At 30.5% G+C, this 18,640-nt stretch overlaps 1 protein-coding gene across 3 annotated transcripts in view; it reads left to right on the top strand.

Moving 5' to 3' along the window:
* Positions 1–18,640, top strand: part of LOC122633235 (inositol-pentakisphosphate 2-kinase) — a 64,322-nt gene that overhangs the window by 33,654 nt on the left and 12,028 nt on the right. For 2 of the 3 annotated variants that reach the window (XM_043820908.1, XM_043820907.1), the window contains exon 3: positions 10,384–10,645. In XM_043820908.1, the coding sequence (XP_043676843.1) occupies positions 10,384–10,645 (262 nt within the window). Of the gene's footprint in view, positions 1–10,367; positions 10,646–18,640 lie in introns of all 3 variants that reach the window. The other variant, XM_043820909.1, reaches the window with a different exon arrangement.

Here is an 18,640-nt window from a genome sequence, read left to right as displayed (position 1 = left end):
AAAATAAAGAATTAACATATATATATATATATATATATATATATATATATATATGATAGATCATTTTATAATCATTACTTCAAATTAATGACTAATCGAAGAAACTCGTAACTACGTTAGAACTCTCCGTAAAAATAATGTCCCATAGATATAAATGCGTATATGTCTTAGAAACAAAAACAAGAAGAAGAAGAAGAAGAGGAAAACAAAAAAAAAGAAAAAACAAAAAAGAAAGAAAAGAAAAGAGAAAAAAGAAAAAGATAAATAAAAGAAAGAAAATCATTCTCGTTTGGATCTATCTCTCTTATTCAAGGCGAAGATAATTGCAGGGAGTTAACTCTGTTAGATTACTTCCAGTTTAAACGATAGCTCATAAATCGCGACTCAATGCGAGCGAGTTGCTCGCGTTTGCGTGTTGGCCGTACCGTCACGATTGCAATTCTAATCGTCACGGTGAGTTTAGAGGTGGACTTAGAAAAGGAAGGAAGGAAGGAAGGAAAAGAGATAATACATTGAAAGAGAAACAGAGATAGATAGATAGATAGATAGATAGATAGATAAAGAGAGAAAGAGAGAGAGAGAGAGAGAGAAACTAATGTATAGAAGATTATTACCTGTCCTCCAACTGTCTTTCGAAAATCACCGGATACGAACCGGTGAATTCTCATAAATCAACATACAAAAGTAGGGAGACTCTCTTTACTCGCGAACATATATAAGTTCTCCCAACCCCACAAAGCTATGACCTAACGCAACATAGTGGCATTTCTAGATATGTAATACGTACGTATGTAGATTCATATATAAAACGAGACCTCACTCAATATTCTCTCTCTCTCTCTCTCTCTTTCTCTGTATGTATGTGCGTGTATGTTTCTTTTTTCCTTATTACTACTGTTCTCTTTCCATTCTTATTATTCCCTTTACTTTTTCCTCTCTTTTCTTTTATCTCCGCTTTCCTATATTAATCTCGTTTAAATGAAACAAAAAAAGAAAAGAAAAGAAAAGAAAAGAAAAGAAAAGAAAAGAAAAAAAAAAGAAACGGAAAGAGAGAGAAAAAAAGTAGAGTAATTAAATACGAGGCTATCTAAATCTAATCAGTCGTAGATCGCGTGATGACGATCAAAAGGAAAATTCTTCGTAAAAAGAACGAGAAAGAGAGAAAGAGAGAGAAGGGAAGAGGAAGACTAGAATCTACTTTTGTCGTGAATAGTGTGAAGCATGAGAGAGAGAGAGAGAGAGAGAGAGATGGTGTTATATAGTGACAAGGTTAAAGGAGAGAGAAAGAGAGAAAATTAATCGTTGGCCGTTGACCTCGCGAGGGAGGAGGCTCTTGGAAAGATGGTGGAGGTGCTGATGGCAATAGTAGTAGTGATCGTATTGGTAGTGGTACTCTGATAGTGATAGTGATAGTGGTAGTGTTTCTTGTAGTGGTAATAGTGGTGATAGTGGTGGTGGTAGTAGTGGTGGTAGTGGTGGTGATAGTGGTGGTGGTAGTGTTGGTAGATGGGTAGACGAAGTATGGGGGTATGGAGGGGAACGAGGCCACTCGGAGTGGTGGGATTCGTGCGACTGATCAATGCACCGTGCGCGTTAGAATCGCGCAAAGCCATGCACTGCACTCCGATTCTTTTATTCTTTTCTGTATACCTATGGTACACATACATTAATACAATGTTTTCAACAGTTATATCGAACACGGCTCGATCTATACGATTTATCGATTATTAATATACATAGATACGTATGTACATACGTATATATTATATATATATATATATGTATTTATGTATGTATGTATAGTGATGTAGTCGAATATTTGAAATAGATTCGGTAGCGAATAAATCGTTTGTATTAGTAAATTCGAGCGCTCCATTTTTTTTTCTGTTTTTTTTTTTTTCTCTTTTCCCTATTTTCCATTTTTTGTTTCTTTGTTTTTCTTTCTTTCTTTCTTTTTTTTTTTTTTTTTTTTTTTTTTTACGAAATCATCGAAGGTATACGCACGAACGTCTGTCGGTGATTAGTAGTATTATTGGTACAGTTTTTCGAAATTCGAAAATAATTCGAGGAGGGTTATTACGAGTGATTGTATTTTCCTTTTTGTTTTCGTTTCTTCTTCGAAGAGTAGAGAAATTTTTTTCTATACGATTTCTTATGATCTCGTTTTTCTTTTTATTTTTCAAAAACAACGTCTCGATATCGATATCGATATCGATCGTAAAGAAAGGGATTCGATTATAAATACGCTGTCATTTTGATCGAAGAAAATTGTTCGTAGGAAGAATTGAGATCGGTATATAACGTGAACGCACATATATATATATATATATTTTTATATATATATATATATAAAATCGAACAGTCCTATCGTATTAAAGAAAAAAAGTAGTTGAACGTAGATCGTCAGTTTGATATTATTTGAAGAAGTTGCTTCGTGACGAATAAAAAATTTAATCCGATCGTTCTCTTTCCGCTAGCGTGCTTTCATGACTCCGATATGGACAATGTAAAGCTACTAGTACGTTCTGCCCACGTAGTAGTTTCCCTCGTTCCGTTGTAAGGAACTTTGAATCATCGCTCCGCGAAATAACAAAAGCTGTAATCGATCTGTGTATAAGTACTATGTACTGTGTACATACGTACATATACGTGCATAGAGATACGTATATACGTTTTGCACTACAATTTTAAAAGAAAATGATGAAAAAAAAAAACAAAAAAAAAAAAAAAGAAAAGAAAAAAATGTTCGTTCATTATCAACGATTTTTCCACGATGATTTTCTTCAAATTTGATTAATGATATTAATAACGTTAACGAATGATGTTCCTTTTAATTTTTCTGTTTTTTTTTTTTTTTTTTGTAATTATTCTTTTTTTTTTTGTACCATTCGTATGGTAAAAAATGTCCAATTAAATTCTCTCTTCTTTTGTAAATTAAGTTCCATCGATATTAATAGAACTTCGTGATTCTGACATTTTGTATGATATCCAATAAACACGAATATCATCGGCAAGTTGTTCTAAATGTTATATGTAAATAACGTTCGAAATAAAAGAGGACGTGACCTTAAACTTTCAACGATTACCAAAAGTTTGTATATCCTAACATTTAGAATATCGTTTTCAAGTCTCGTATTAAATATTATAAATAACGTTCGAAAGAAATCAGGACGCGACCTTGAACTTTTATTAATCACAAATTTGATTTATATATATATATATAATATATATTTATAATATAGTACTATTGTATTATAATATAAATAAAATAATACATATATTATAGTATATATAAATTTACTACATATACATTTATATATATATATAAAGATTAGATATATTAATTTATAATACAAAAAAAAAAAAATACCAAATTACATACATATTCATATTTCTAAGCTTATATTAAGATATAACAAAATTCTATCCATAGAGAATAGTTTAATCCTAAGAAAATTGTTGTGGTAGTCGAATAATTTTCCTTTATCGAGTAAGCATATTCGAGTATACAATAATAGCAATATGGTAAAGTAAGATAGTCGGTGGGAGGTGAGGAGGAGGCAAGGTTAAAGTGCAACAACGAATCTGGCTTAGGTTTAGAGAAACTCTCGTTGAAACGACTGTTATAAACTTACATAATAATGATTTTTGTACCACGTTCGTTTTTTTTTTTCTCTTTTTTCTTTTTTCTCTTACATTCAGAAACGTGAAAACGATGTAATCCAAGAAGTAAAAGGATATAATATCTTCATTGAAAGGCAACAAAAGACGCCGCTCTCTCGCTTCTTATTGTGAGTCACCTTACGTTCGAGAGAGCAATGTAAGCGATATAAATAGAACAAAGATTGTAATGGACATTATTATTTAAAAAGATTTATATATAGATGTGTATATATATATATATATATATATATATGAATATTTAAAAAAAAATATGATGTCGTAAGAAAACTTTGGACGTATTATTAAATCGCTCTGAATGACGGAAAAAAAAGAAAAAGAAAATAATAAATAAAAAAAAAAAAATGAAATGCAGATATCTTGTATTTTGTATTTCAACGTATAAATAATATATTTCAAAAATTGTAGTAATTTAGATAACTGCTTAAAAAAACGTTATGATCTACGAAATATAGTGTATATATACTATCGTGTATATACTATTTTACATTTTATATTTTTTATCGTGATTAGAATATTGTTGCTTATTATTGTATATATTTCATAAATGGAAACTACTATAAAGTGCATACATGTGGGTGTATATTAATTTTTTTTTTTTACTTAAAAATTTCAGAAATTTTTCCTCGATCTAAAAGCTTGTTCGTGATTTATCGTTTTTAATTTTTTTTTTTTTTTTCTATCTTCACAAGTTATCGAAATTTTAGAAAATTTTCTATCGATCTAGAAAGTAATTCGATTTCAAATTTCTAATTTTTTTGTTGTTGTTTTTTTTTTTGTTTTCATACATAGTAAAAATTTGAAAAATTTTTCGTCGACATAGAAAGTTATTCGATTTCGAATTTCCAACCTTTTCCTTTTTTCTTTCTCTTTTTTCTATTTTTTTTATTCTCATACATAGTAAAAATTCGAAAAATTTTTTGTCGATTTAGTTATTCAATCAATCAAAAAAAAAAAAAAAAAAAAAGAAAAAAAAAAGGAAAAAGAATATTTTATATCTAATATAGAACACGCATCATTTTATTTCGTAGATATTTCGAACGAGCTCTCGTTTCATTTATATACTAATTTATATATTTATTCATTTATTATATCCAACTAACAGTCTAACTAGATAAATATGTAACACCGAATCACAGCAGTAATAATCGTCCGACGACTTGAAACTCTTTGAAACGGATAAATTCGATTAAACGGTGCGATAATATCGCTTTGAGAAGGAGCGATCAACGAAGCGAAGCGAAGCGACGAAGGCTTCCGTTTTTCCTTTTTTCCTTTATATTTTTTTTATTTTTCTTCTTTTTTCTTTTCCTTTTTTCTTTCCTTTCTTTTTAAAGTCCGTCATATATACAACACACGTTGTCCTTAGATTTTTACGATTTTTCCCGTCGAACGGAAAAACATGTTTTTCCAAAGGCGTTTATTATCGACTCTCTCTCTCTCTCTTTCTCTCTCTTTCTCACTAACTCACATGCACACATACCTACTTATATATTTGCACATTTATACATATATATATACGTGTACAGATATATAGATAGATGAACGAAGAGATAGGACGGAGATAGATCGAGTTGCGAGCCTCGTGACGCATGGAAAAACTTGTGGCCACGTCAGTCGCGGTGAAAGAACACGTATATGTATATGTATATGTATATATATATATATGTATATATATATATATCTATATATACGTACCTTATCGATATATCGATTGCTCGACTCGACTACGAGAGAAAAGCACACCTGAAGACTAAAATTCTTTTTCGTTCGACTTGTTCCTAAGCAATATTCACATTATTTTCATTAATTTCATATTTATTTATTATTAACGTATAACCCAATATTTATTCGTTTCTCGAGTGATATTATTGATGAATTAATTAAATTAATTTGATACCACGTTGAAAGGGTCTTTCGTTCGGACGATATTTCAAGGCCGTCCGATAACGGCAAAAGATTCACAGTCCTATAACCGGCGATGGAAAAATAGAGCATAATCGTTTGTTTTTTCGCGATAAGACGAAGAGAAAAAAGACTCGTGTTATTTTCTTCTATTTTTCTTTCCTTTCTAACTGTTTCTTCTCCTTCTTCTTCTTCTTTTTTTCTTTCTCTCTTTTTTTTTTTTTTTTTTAATTTCCTACGATATCATTAGTCGCGAGAGGAAAAAAAAGAAGAAGTATCTGCATGTTATTTTCGTATCGAGGATAATAGTAGATTCGTCGAAAGAAGAAGAAGAAAAAAAAAAAAAGGAAAAAAAAAAAATCTCGATTATGTGCTTCCTTTTAATTCGTCTCCATAATAACGTATCGTGACTTCGAGATAAACGAGCGTGTGCATCTTTGTTTGTTGTTTGTTTTATTTTCATGTTTCTGCTTCTTTTATTTATTGTTTTCTCTGTTTTTTTTTTTTTTGTTTTGTTTGTTTGTTTTTTCGTACGCGTCCGAGTTATCTTTTATCTATATATTTACCATCTTGATTAAATAAAAATAAAATGTAATAATAACAATAATGATCGTCTTCGTCATTGTACGTAATAGATTTGATAAAAAGATTCAGGGACTTCGTTCAATAAATATAATATTTTATCGGTACAGTCTTACAATTATTCAAAGTTTCTTGTTTTCTTTTTTAAGCGATGAATTGGAACGAAATTAAAAAATATTTTCTATATATTTAATCGCGATTAAAATACATTCGATCCTCCTACAACACGGTTAATTCGTTTCGTGTTCTATCGAAATTGTGTTAAGCGTAATTGTGCTACATGAGAATTATTCAAGTTTATTAAGTCGTATTATATGGAAACCGTGTTATAAGAGATACGTTGCAATTTTCGCAACTTGTTTTTTTAATACTATCGTTTTATACGAGATATGAATGCATTTCGATCGTTCGTAAGAGATAATTGTGCATTTCGAATAACGCAAATACGAATGAATTTCAAAAATTCTACGTTTAACTCTTTAATCGAACCATAGTAACCAAAAAAAAAAAAAAGGAAAGATTTGAAAACTCTCAATTTCCTTTCCTTTTCTTTTTTTCCTTTTATAATTAAGTTTAATTTCTTTCTTTTTCTTTTTTTTTTTTTTTTTTCTTTTACAATTAAATCTGAAATAATTTACAAAACTTTACAGGAAGTAAGTTTCTAATGGAAAAAATAAAAAATAAAAAATAAAAAAAAAAAAATTAAAAAAAGAAAAATAAAAATCTCCTTGAACGAATAAATGCCATGTATGATCTTGATATTATAATGATGTAACAGCTGCGAGACAAGTCTCTTGCCATAATTCGTTCGCACATTTTCACGCGAACGTTGCAACACCCCTTCAATAATAAAATATGCATTATTGCATTCACCGTGTGGTACCGGTGGGTACGAATTTATCTCTTTAAAATCAGTAATTACAGAATATCACCGAAGATATTTTTCCTCTTCTTCTTCTTCTTCTTCTTCTTTTTTTTTTTCTGTAATAAAACAAAGATAAACTTGACTGAATAAAGAGCACAACTGACGTAATTAGATGAATCGTCTATTAAAATCGTCTACTATAAAGTTCCTAGATGTTAAACGTCGCTTAAACCTATCGAATTTTTCAAATTGTAACCTTGAATTTTTTCATCAGATTTTGTATGTTAATATATCTACGTTAAATTATTAATTGTAAATTAAACATTAAACATTGAACATTGAACAGGAAACATAAAACATTAAATATTATATATAATAATAATAATATAATAATAATAATAATGATGATGATGATGATGATAATAGCTTTACTTTTAATGACATATGTTATTTATTAATTTATATAGCTTATAATGTTGAAATATAATAAATCCCGTTGGCCGATAATCGAAAACTCGAACGTGTCGTTTCAACATGTCGAACGATCACGTTCTGTCACGACATGTGTATATATATATATGTGTGTGTGTGTATATAGATACCTATATATCTACCGCATGTGACAACTCAATTTTCATTGGCACGCAAATTTTCGTTCCAATCGCGAAAGTCTCTCTTTTCCAATAAAACTGATGAAATGACTTCTCGAATTGTAAATTACGAATCCTTGACGAATTTAAAATTTATATCGCGTGTGTATATACATATATATATATATATATATATATATATCATTAATTATTAAGAACAGTATGTGTATGTTATAAAAAAATTTATATTTTATTTGTATACTACATTTTTATTATTCATTCATAAATTAGTACATTGTTATTATATATATATATATGTTTATCTGCAAATAACAATTTATCCAATTTATATCTAAAATAATGAAATAGAATCGTATACTATTTGTTTCGTTATGTGAATTATTAATATCTAAAAAGTAAACGAATAAAAAAAAAGAGAAAAAAGATCAAATATTTGCTCTCTCTCTCTCTCTCTCTCTCTCTCTCTCTCTGTGTTTATCTATCTATCTATCTATTTGTCTATCTATCTATCTATCTATCTATCTATCTATCTATCTATCTATCTGTTTGTCTATACGTATAAAAATAAATATCGAAAAGGTATAATAAATACTATAGAGAAACAAAGCTTTGATCTTAAACTCAGTTAGTTAAAATACAGTAATTTTCCTATTCTTACAAATTCCATTAGAATTTTGTCTAAATGTAACTATGCGATATTCTACATACACATACGTATGTATATATCGCGATATAATGGTCGATAATAATTATCGATATTTCACGACTAATCTCCTCTAGTCTCTATGTATCTTTAATAAAATATAACTTACACGATAATTTTCTCCATGCTTTTTTAAAGTTAAAATACTATCGTCAGGATGCATTGTGGTCGTATCGATTCGACGATAACGAAAGATGATGACTACGATGAAATACCAGCAAAGCTAGATGCAGATTAACGCGTTACGTGCAAAATCACATACTTACGTACATACATACATTCGTACATAATAGATATATACATATATATATATATATATATATATATACACACACACGTATACACATGTACATACATACATATATTATATTATACTTGACGAAGAGACAAGGCAAGTCTCGAGGATCGTGCATTATCGACCTTATCTCTATCTCTCTGTTTCTCTTTTTTCAATGACCTAACAATATTTCATCGGCCTCCCGACCCACATATTTCCTTGATGGGAGAAGGGGGTAGGAGGGGTTGGGAAGTGGGGTGGGCCGTGAACAGCTATAAAACTTATTATCCGAGCTATAGATTTGATTTCGTTGATAATTAACTCGTTCGGCAAGTATGTAAAGGTCTTTCAATACTTTTCTTATTGTCATCGAATGGACTTACATACACGTATATATTTATACATATATAGATATGCATATATACATATACGGAAATTTATATGCAATCAACTAGTTTGAATTATTCAGTAAAACCATCTATCTATTTATCTATCCATCCATCCATTCATTCATTCATCTATCCATCCATCCATCCATCCATCCTTTTTTCCACTTTTATAAAAATTCAAAAAGAATGTTATCGTTATCGCGCTAACGCCTTTGACTCCATCGAAATGTCGTCGTATAGGACTTTTAAAAAATACAGTTATATATATATTATTTTTTTTTTGTATGTATATAAATAGTTTATTTATTTATGTGTATATATATGTGCGTGTGTGTGATAGTTAGATCCGAGGTAAAATATTATTTCCAACGAGCTGAAAGATAGAAGTGAAAGGAATTATCCGGTCCGTTCATTTCGACGAACACGATGTACATATTCTTAGAGTCGAAAGCCTAAGAGCAACTGTAACCTGCGCGTGCTGCGACTACATAATCGAATTTTATAATTCTTTTTTCTTTCCTACCCCTTCTCTCCTCTTTTCCTCCATCATTCCATTTACTTCTATATTTTTTAATTAAATTGAAAAAAAGGAAGAACGTAATGGCGAAAGGGTTCAGATTTAATTGAAAAAGTTCCTATCGATTACGAAATATCGTAGATTTTCGGATCATTCGAATGAAGATGGATTTACTTTCTTTTAATCTTTTTTTTTATTTTATATATATATATATATATATATATCATTTATTTGATATATATATATGTGTGTGTGTATACGATATGATATGATATATTAACATAGAATTTTTCTTTGGAAATAGTTTTCGTTGGGGATGGATATCTTTTTTCCAGTCTTTTTTTTTTTTTAATCATTTCTATTCATTCCTATTCTTTTTTATTTGCAATTTTTTTTTAAATTCTACTCTCTAATGTCGCATCAATCGTTAGTACGCCGATTATTAGCGCTACATAAGACGAAATTCGCAATGCATTAGAAAAACGAAAAAAAAAAAAAAAAGAAAAATAAAATAGAAAATAGAAAAAAAAGATAGAATGAGAGAGAGAGAGAAAAAAAGAGATAAGATACACCAAGAAAGAATTTTTGTTCGATTAGCATTCTCTATTGTCGACGACGCAAAAGATGCATTTTCCTGTTTCACGCATCGCTAAATACGGCCTTGAATTTATCAAAGACTCGCTTGGTTTCCATTTTTTCTACCATTTTTCTTTTTCAATTCTTCTTTTTTGTTCCTTTTAATCTGATTTTCAATAAGATCTTAATTTGAGATCTCGAATCGAAGGTACTCTCGAAGGTATTATATTTTTTTTCTATTGCTTTTTCGTATCCTTTCAGATCTATCGTGTTTCAGGAGCAGAAGGTAATCCGATTCCGGAAATCGTTACCACGGGAGACTTTGCCGGACAACAACGACGACGACGACGATGAGGACGACGAAGACGACGACGACGACGACGACGACGATGAGAAAATACGCGTAAAACGAGAAGTGGAATTCGTGAGGCACGTTGTTTCCGGTTACTTGGGTTCTTACATAGAGATCCCAGAGATCGTTCGTTACGATACAAAGGACGTGAGCAAACTTCTCGAAATTATTCGCCAATTTCGTCCAGGTAAAATTCATTAATACTGCAGTTACTAAAATTCATACTTTCAACACTATAATATAACAGTTTCTAACAATTATTCCGTTATATTAATCCTTTAATTCGAAAGGAATATCATATCATTCAGTAGATTTCATTTCTCTCGTAATAAAAGTATAAATAAATCACGAACGCGCACACACACATACGGACAAAGGGAAAAGAACAAAGACGTATTTATTTCTCGTTGTTATCAAAAAAGAAAAAAGAAAAAACAAATTATACATCCCGATTCTTTACTTTTTGATTCAGTGATTTATTCAGAATTTTTTTTTATCTCTGTCTGTACTATTTTATTATTAATTCGAATCAATTTCACACTTCAATGTTTACGACAAAAAGACAATTATTTTAGTATCTATATATATATATATATATATATATATGTATGTATATATAGTAATCTATTAACTTGAAAGGAAAAAATGGCGAAGATTTCATTTCTGTCGTTATAAATTTATAAATGAAATATAGATCATATATTCATATAGAAATGACATAGTATGATTTTCGCTATTATTACAAAAAGAAAAAAAAGAAGAATACTTCTCGATTTTATCATTTTACGATTCATTGATTAATTCAGAGTTTCCTGTCTCAATCTGTACCATTTTATTTTTAATCGAAATCAATTTCATACGTCCACTATTACTAAACGAAAATCTACCCGGTTAACAAGATAAAATATATCCCACACACACACACACACACACAAACATATATATATATATATATATATATATCGCTGAAAACAAACAAAAGAAAAAAGAAAGGAATTTATAGAATTGATCATATATATGATATGGCATGATATGATATGATATGATATGATACGATGTGATGTGATGTGACATGATATAATGTGATATGATATGATATGATGTGATACGATATACATATATATAATATAAAATATAAAATATAGAATATACATATGTATATACAATGGAAGATTTAAGTATTCGTACAATAGAAGTATGAAAATACATATTGCATTGTACGAATGAATAAATTCTTTGCCTTGTATATATTTATACTCGCAGACACGTATGAAATTACGTATAAAAAGAAAAAAAAAAAAGAAAAGAAAGAGAATTATAAACATCTTGAAAAAGTATGCTATGAAATTTTCAGTAAAAAAATTTTTATAACAATATTGAAAAATTGATAGCTTTATGATCATTTTGATAGCTTTATGAATCTAGTATTTAATATCTACTTTCTCTTTCTTTTATTCTAATTTTCTTTCGATTTGATGAGTCATCTGTATCACTCGATAGAAATATCTTCGTTTAACGAGCAATTTCGTATTGGAAGGATTTGTAATAGGAAAAAAAAAAACGGAGAAAGAGAGAGAGAGAGAAAAAAAAGAAAGAAAGAAAAAGAGAGAAAGAGAGAGAGAGAGAGAGAGAGAGAGAGAGAGAGAGAGTTTAATTAAAAGGTGAACCTGTTAAAAGTCGAATTATTCGTATCGGATAGGATCTCTCTCTCTCTCTCTCTTTCTTTCTCTCTCTTCTGTTCTCCTTTTTTTTTTTACGTTTCATTAAAAAACTAGCGTGAAAATGAATTAACACAGAGGGAAATTTGTTGGATCCTCTTGAAATATAAAACTAATAACCTTCGATTCTCAAAGATAGTAGTGTCTGTGTATAGAATCGACGATCTAGGTCAACCGAAGACTCGATTAGTTCCAACCTTTCCGATCTAAACTTAACGATGGGAGAGAATTGGTTCGTGATATCTATGATAAACTTTCTCGATTTCATTCCTACTTTCTCTCGTGTGGAAATTTGTATTTCTTATACACCTCCTCTTCTTCCTTTTCTTTTCTTTTTTTCTTCCTTTTTTTTTTTTTTCTTCACTCTTTAGTCACGATCGGTAGGCAGGCAGCTGCCAAGGGGACATAAACTTCGATCTTTTACTCGAAATCAGCCTCCTTTCTCTCTCTCTCTCTCTCTTTCACTTCAAAGCCAATGAAAAGCGAGGTATAATCTTTGTGTATGCTCAAAGTGCACTCTCTCTCTCTCTCTCTCTCTCTCTCTCTCTCTCTCTCTCTCTCTCTCTCTCTCTCTCTCTCTCTCTCTCTGTCTTTTTTTTTTTTTATAAAAAAAAAAGCTCTTGCAATATCCTTCAGTTCTACCTGCTTCCTTGCATGCATGGAATATCTTGGAACGAACAAAGAAAACGAACGAACGAACAACTCCCACTCGTCTTTACGAGTTTTACGAAGACCATCTGCTTCCTTTGGTTTAATGTTCTTTCGAGAAAGGAACACCGGTTGCTTCCTTTCGGACACTCTTTTTGACCATTTCTTTTTCTTTTCTTTTCTTTTTTTTTTTTAATCTTTTTTTCTGTTTTTTTTTTTTTTCTTCCTCTAACAAGGTACGAAATTCTACTAATGTTCGATCATGTGACTTGTAAATCTTAAGATATTATCGACGATGATATTATCAACGATTATCGAGAGAGAAAGAGAGAGAGAGAGAGAGAGAGAGAGAGAGAGAAAGAAAAATATTTTCTTTTCTTACATACCCTACTTGAACTTCGATCTTTGATCTTACGTTAGACTTAACAATTTTATTCAAACTCTTAATGCGTGTTTAGCGATCATTTTGATCACTTAACTTATACACGCCTGTACGTGTGTTTAAAGTAGAAAAATATAAAGGAAACATAAATAAAAAAAAAAAAAAGAAAGGAAAAAATAAATAATATAGAAGTGATTTTGTGATGAAAAATAATTTCTATGGAAACGATTGGATATTTATATTTTAAGTAACTTAGGGAATGAAATGCTCGTAAGTATCGAGAGTACTTATTATATAGACGTTAATTACCATATAAACAAGCTTACGTCTGTTATATACCAAGGTAAACGTAAGACGAGACGAACGGACGAAGTCATTTAAATGGATAATGTCCTCTTATCGTCGTGTTCTTCGCTCGTTACTTGACTCCTTTTCAAGAAGAGTTCGATAGAATCCGAGACACCTTCTTATCGCGATAGACGCGCTCTTCTAAAATTTTAATATGTATAAAAATAATGAGATAACGAAGATATTATTTTATAAAAGAAAAGTTACTTCTTTTAAAATAAAATTTGCAGAGAAAGAGAGAGAGAGAGAGAGAGAGAGAGAGAGAGAGATAAATATACAACTATAACAAAAAAAAAAAAAAAAGAAAAGGAAGACAAATCAAAATTAAATCCAATTAATGTATAATATAAAATTAGATCGCGATTAATAAATAAAAAAAAAGAAAACTGTAAATACAAAAGTTATTTCGATAGGTACTTCTATATTTTCAATGAATAAAAATCGATTAAAAAATTTCTTAAAAACGAACGTAATGTCGATGTAAACGTAAACGATTGCATCGATGATCAACCTGTTGATTGAAAATTAAATTTGGGATTCGAATTAATCTTTTTTCTTCTTCAAAAAGGAGAAAAGGGTCAAGAATAAGCATTCCTTCTTGAAAAAGAGAATTAAATAAAGAGATAAATAAATGAATGAATGAATGAATGAATGAATGAATGAATGAATGAATAAATAAATAAAAAATCAAAGAAAGTAAATAAGAAGGATTCTAGCGGCTAGAGTTATTCTTGCCGATTGCTTCTATTTACAAAGATATTGCTAAGCCTTCTTGGAAACATCCTTCTAACGCGAGAAAGAAATTCTCTTACGTACAACATGCATACCGAATGCCATGCTTCTGAATCGTGACACGTATTTTTAGTAAGGGACAAACGAAGTTTGCAAAGGAAGAAAAAAAAGAAAAAGAAAGAGAGAGAGAGAAAAGGAAAAAAATAGAGAGAGAGAGAGAGAGAGAGAAAGAGAGAGGAAGATAGAAAAAGAAAAAATTTTTTTATTTATTCTGAGAAATTCGCTGTGTCGTTTCCCATCTTCCTCTTTCTAACTGATCCCTTGTGTTCCTCTTAAGGTTTCCTCGACCAAATGAACATTGCTCGAAGGAGGTCGTAATCTTCTCTCTGTTGTGCATTCTAATTGTAAGAAAGAGAGAGAGAGAGAGAGAGAGAGAGAGAGAGAGAGGATACCGTTTGGATCATTACGCACGTGGGTCATGACCCGAAGACATTCGTTGAGATTCTTTGAACCGAAACCGAAGTAAAGAACAATATAATATTATCGCGTGTTAACTTTCAAAAGATTTACTTACATCAGCTTTTTCTCTTCTATTTTTATTTTTTATACCTATTAGACAGTAAGAGAATAAAAATAATAATATAAAAAGCTCCGAGGAAATTTAATATCTCTTAGAGTTAGATCCTTGTTCGTTTGACGAGGTAAGGGATATTTAAAAAAAGGAAACGAAGAAAGAAGAAAATTAAATAAGTAAATAAATTAATAAATGAATGAAACGAGTTTCTCTCTCTCTCTCTCTCTCTCTCTCTCTCTCTCTCTCTCTCTCTCTCTCTCTCTCTCTCTCTCTCGACTATGTGTTTGTCTGTTCGACGAAAAGAAGGGGATGGAGAGAGAAGGGAGAAGGAGAAAAAAAAGGAAGAAGAGAAGAAAAAGACGAAAGAAGGGATGGTGAAGGAAAAAAAAAGGTGCAACGTTTTATTGGTTTCTCTTAACCATGCGTCTTCGTCTGTCCGACGAAAAGAGAGAGAGAGAGAGAGAGAGAGAGAAATGGTAATGAAAAAAGAAAAAAGAAGAAATAAAAAAAAGTGGGAAGAAGAAAAGAGAAGGAAATAAAACGATGCAAAATTTTATCGGTTTCTCTTAATTGTGTCTTCGGCTGTGCGAAAAGAGAGAGAGAGAGAGAGAGAGAGAAAGAGAGAGAGAGAGAAAAAAGGAACAAACGAAAAAGAAAAAGAAAGAAGATGCAACATTTGCAACATGCAACATGCAACATGCAACATGCAACATCGTTCTCTTCCTTATTTCGATCAAAGCGTTTCTCTTATTTCACTCCAAATTGTTGTCGCTTTCGTTATTAATTTTTTGTTCAATGACGGAAAGAAAAGAATAAATAAAAGAACGAAGAAGAAGAAAAAAGAGAAAAGAAAAGAGAAACAACGGAGATATTTTATTATCGTTTATGATAAAATTTATCTCGAGTCAGTTTGAGAACGTTCAACGTGTGAGATATATAATAAGAACGAGTGTCACGTAACGGTGCATTCGCGTGGAGACACCAAGCAGAAAGAAAGAGACAGAAAGAGATACAGATATATATATATATATATATATATATATATATATATACACATGTAGAGAGAGAGAGAGAGAGGAAAGAGAGAATTGCAAACTCCTTTTTTTGTCTTATCTCATTGCCCACTAAGAAACAGTGGGAAACGCCCACGAAAGACGAGGTCTCTTTGCTTGCGATCTTTTCTCACGAATTTTCTTCTCTCGATGAACAGGAAGAAATAAAATGATGAAAGACGAGAATCATCGTATAATAATCATCATCGTTGGTTCTTCACAAACAACGAAATCAAAATTCGTTTCTAATCTCGTATTGTTTCTTCGGCGATCTTCGGGAATGATAAAGAATTAATAAAAAAACAAGATACTAAAAAGTTTTCGTTAATAAAAAGTATAACATTTTCCGACGAAAAGAATAAAAAAAGAAGAAAAAGGAAATGAAATTAAAAAAAAAGAAAAAAGAGAGAGAGAGAGAGAGAGAGAGAGAAAGAGGAAATAAAAGTCAATTATTTATCAATAATAAGAATATATAATATTAATTAAAGGTACGAACGAACGTAAGACGAACTCGAAAGATTGTTGCTTTTCTTTTTCTTTCTTTTTTCAAAAAAGTTATGTGGTAGAATCGAGAAACAGGAAACGTCTCGCAAATTTCATAACCGGTCTCTCTTTCTTTCTTTCTTTCTCTCTCTCTCTCTCTCTCTCTCTCTCTCTCTCTCTCTCTCTCTCTCTCTCTCTCTCTTTCTCTTATATGCACGTAAAGGGTCAACGCTTCCGCGTTTGCTTTCTTGTATCTGCGAGTGTCGTTCCGCAACGAGGAAAAAGTGTATCGTACTTTGTCGTTACATGGAAAACATTACGTCTTCGGTATTGCAATATTGTAAAAATTGTTTCTTAAATTCTATCGTTATCTCTCTCTCTCTCTCTCTCTCTCTCTCTCTCTCTTTATTTCATACTCGGCAGAAAACTTTTCTTTCCTTTTAACTTATACCATACACCCAGCAATTACGTACCTTCCGTTCATGTTATATCCTTAATACGGTTTATTTCTAAGTGCGTATGCGTGTACATGTATGTCACTAGTTTAGGCCGTTATCTCGTTAACGAGCTTTGTTAACATGTTCTCTATTTCTCTCTATCTCTCTGTATCTATCCGTCTATCCGTCCTTCTTGATTTCTCGTTTAATCGAATTCGATTCTCTTCGCTTCTCCGCTAAAAAAAGTAACTCGACATGATCTCTCAGTAACGTTTATTAACGAAGCTATTATTCATTCGAATGTACATATTCGTTTATATACGTAAGATATATATGTATTATATATATATATATATATATATATACGTAACACGAACGAAAATAATCACGATTGGCTATCTCTCGATTTAACATTTTCCCAGAGACCCTAAAAATCAGCCGAGCATATATCCTTCTGACCTCTCCCTCTTTTCTCTTTATTGTTCTGTTCTTTTCAAGCAACCCTCGAATGCAAACTAGATGAAAAATACGTTATCCGTATATATATATATATATATATATATATATGTATATATATAAAATATCGTATATCAATTGTTGATAACGTTTTTATTTGTATATTGAAAATTATACCAGACGATATTTTCCAATCTGCTTAACGTTTTATCGTATTATATTATTCTATCGATTTATCATATTTCTCTCTTTTCGTTTCTACAAATTTTCAATTATTCAAATACTTCTTCAGATTATTCGATTAGTTCGTTAACAAATATATATGTACGTACTAATATTACATTTATTTCATTGATTAATAACTTATCTCTAAAGTCGATTGTAAAACATGACATGATAATTTCATTGAAAGACGATCGAATATTTCTTTCAATATTTCTTATAATAATTATTATATCGGTCGTACCTACGTCTTAATAGATTTTCTTCATAAACTTTTCTCTCAATCATATTTTTCTATTTTTAATCTAAAAAAAAAAAATATATATATATATATATATATGACGTATTAAACACAGATTTATTAATAAACCTATACCATAGTATATATACTTATCCCACGTAATATACGTACATATCTAAGTTCTAAAAGTTAACAGTTTAAATATATATTCTTAGTCTTTAAAGCGCCTTTGAAAACTTTGTAAAATTAGATGTCGACGTTTAACCAATGATACTCGAAATATGACGACGTCGATGGTGGGCGTATCTAGACGTCAAAGACGATGTCGTCAGCGTCGTCAACGTCGTCGTCGTCGTCGTCGTCGTCGTCGTCGTCAGAGACAACGAAATAAATGCTTGTGTTACGTCGCCTTGAACTGAGAATCTACAAGCTCTCTAGCAACAAGTGGCAACCCTCCGTTTCCGTTTTCCTTTTTACCGACTTCTTTTCTCTCGATATCATCCCTCTCTTTTTTCTCTTTTTCTCTTTTTTTCTCTATCTATCTATCTATCTATCTATCTATCTATCTATCTATCTATCTATCTATCTTTGTTTCTCTTTCTTTCTATCACTTTCTCCGAAGTACTTTGAAATGGAAAGGAACACTCGTATCCTATAAAAGTAAAATTAATACTTCGACTCGATTCAATTTCATATCCAATCGATTGATAAGTGAAAAAGAAAAAAGAACAAGCAAACTTGCTGAATCGAGATTAATATGTCTTGATAATAAGTCCGGTCTTTGTTTAGGATACAATTTGATACGCTTTGATCGTTCGTTCTGAATAAGGATTGAATGAGATCGAATGAGAATTAGAAAAGAATTATTGCTATCTTTTTTTTTTTTTTT

Source organism: Vespula pensylvanica, chromosome 12 (assembly GCF_014466175.1).
Source record: "Vespula pensylvanica isolate Volc-1 chromosome 12, ASM1446617v1, whole genome shotgun sequence".
NCBI lineage: Eukaryota > Metazoa > Arthropoda > Insecta > Hymenoptera > Vespidae > Vespula > Vespula pensylvanica.
The sequence above is the reverse complement of the archived record's forward strand: the minus strand, read 5'-3'. Positions and strand labels throughout refer to the sequence as shown.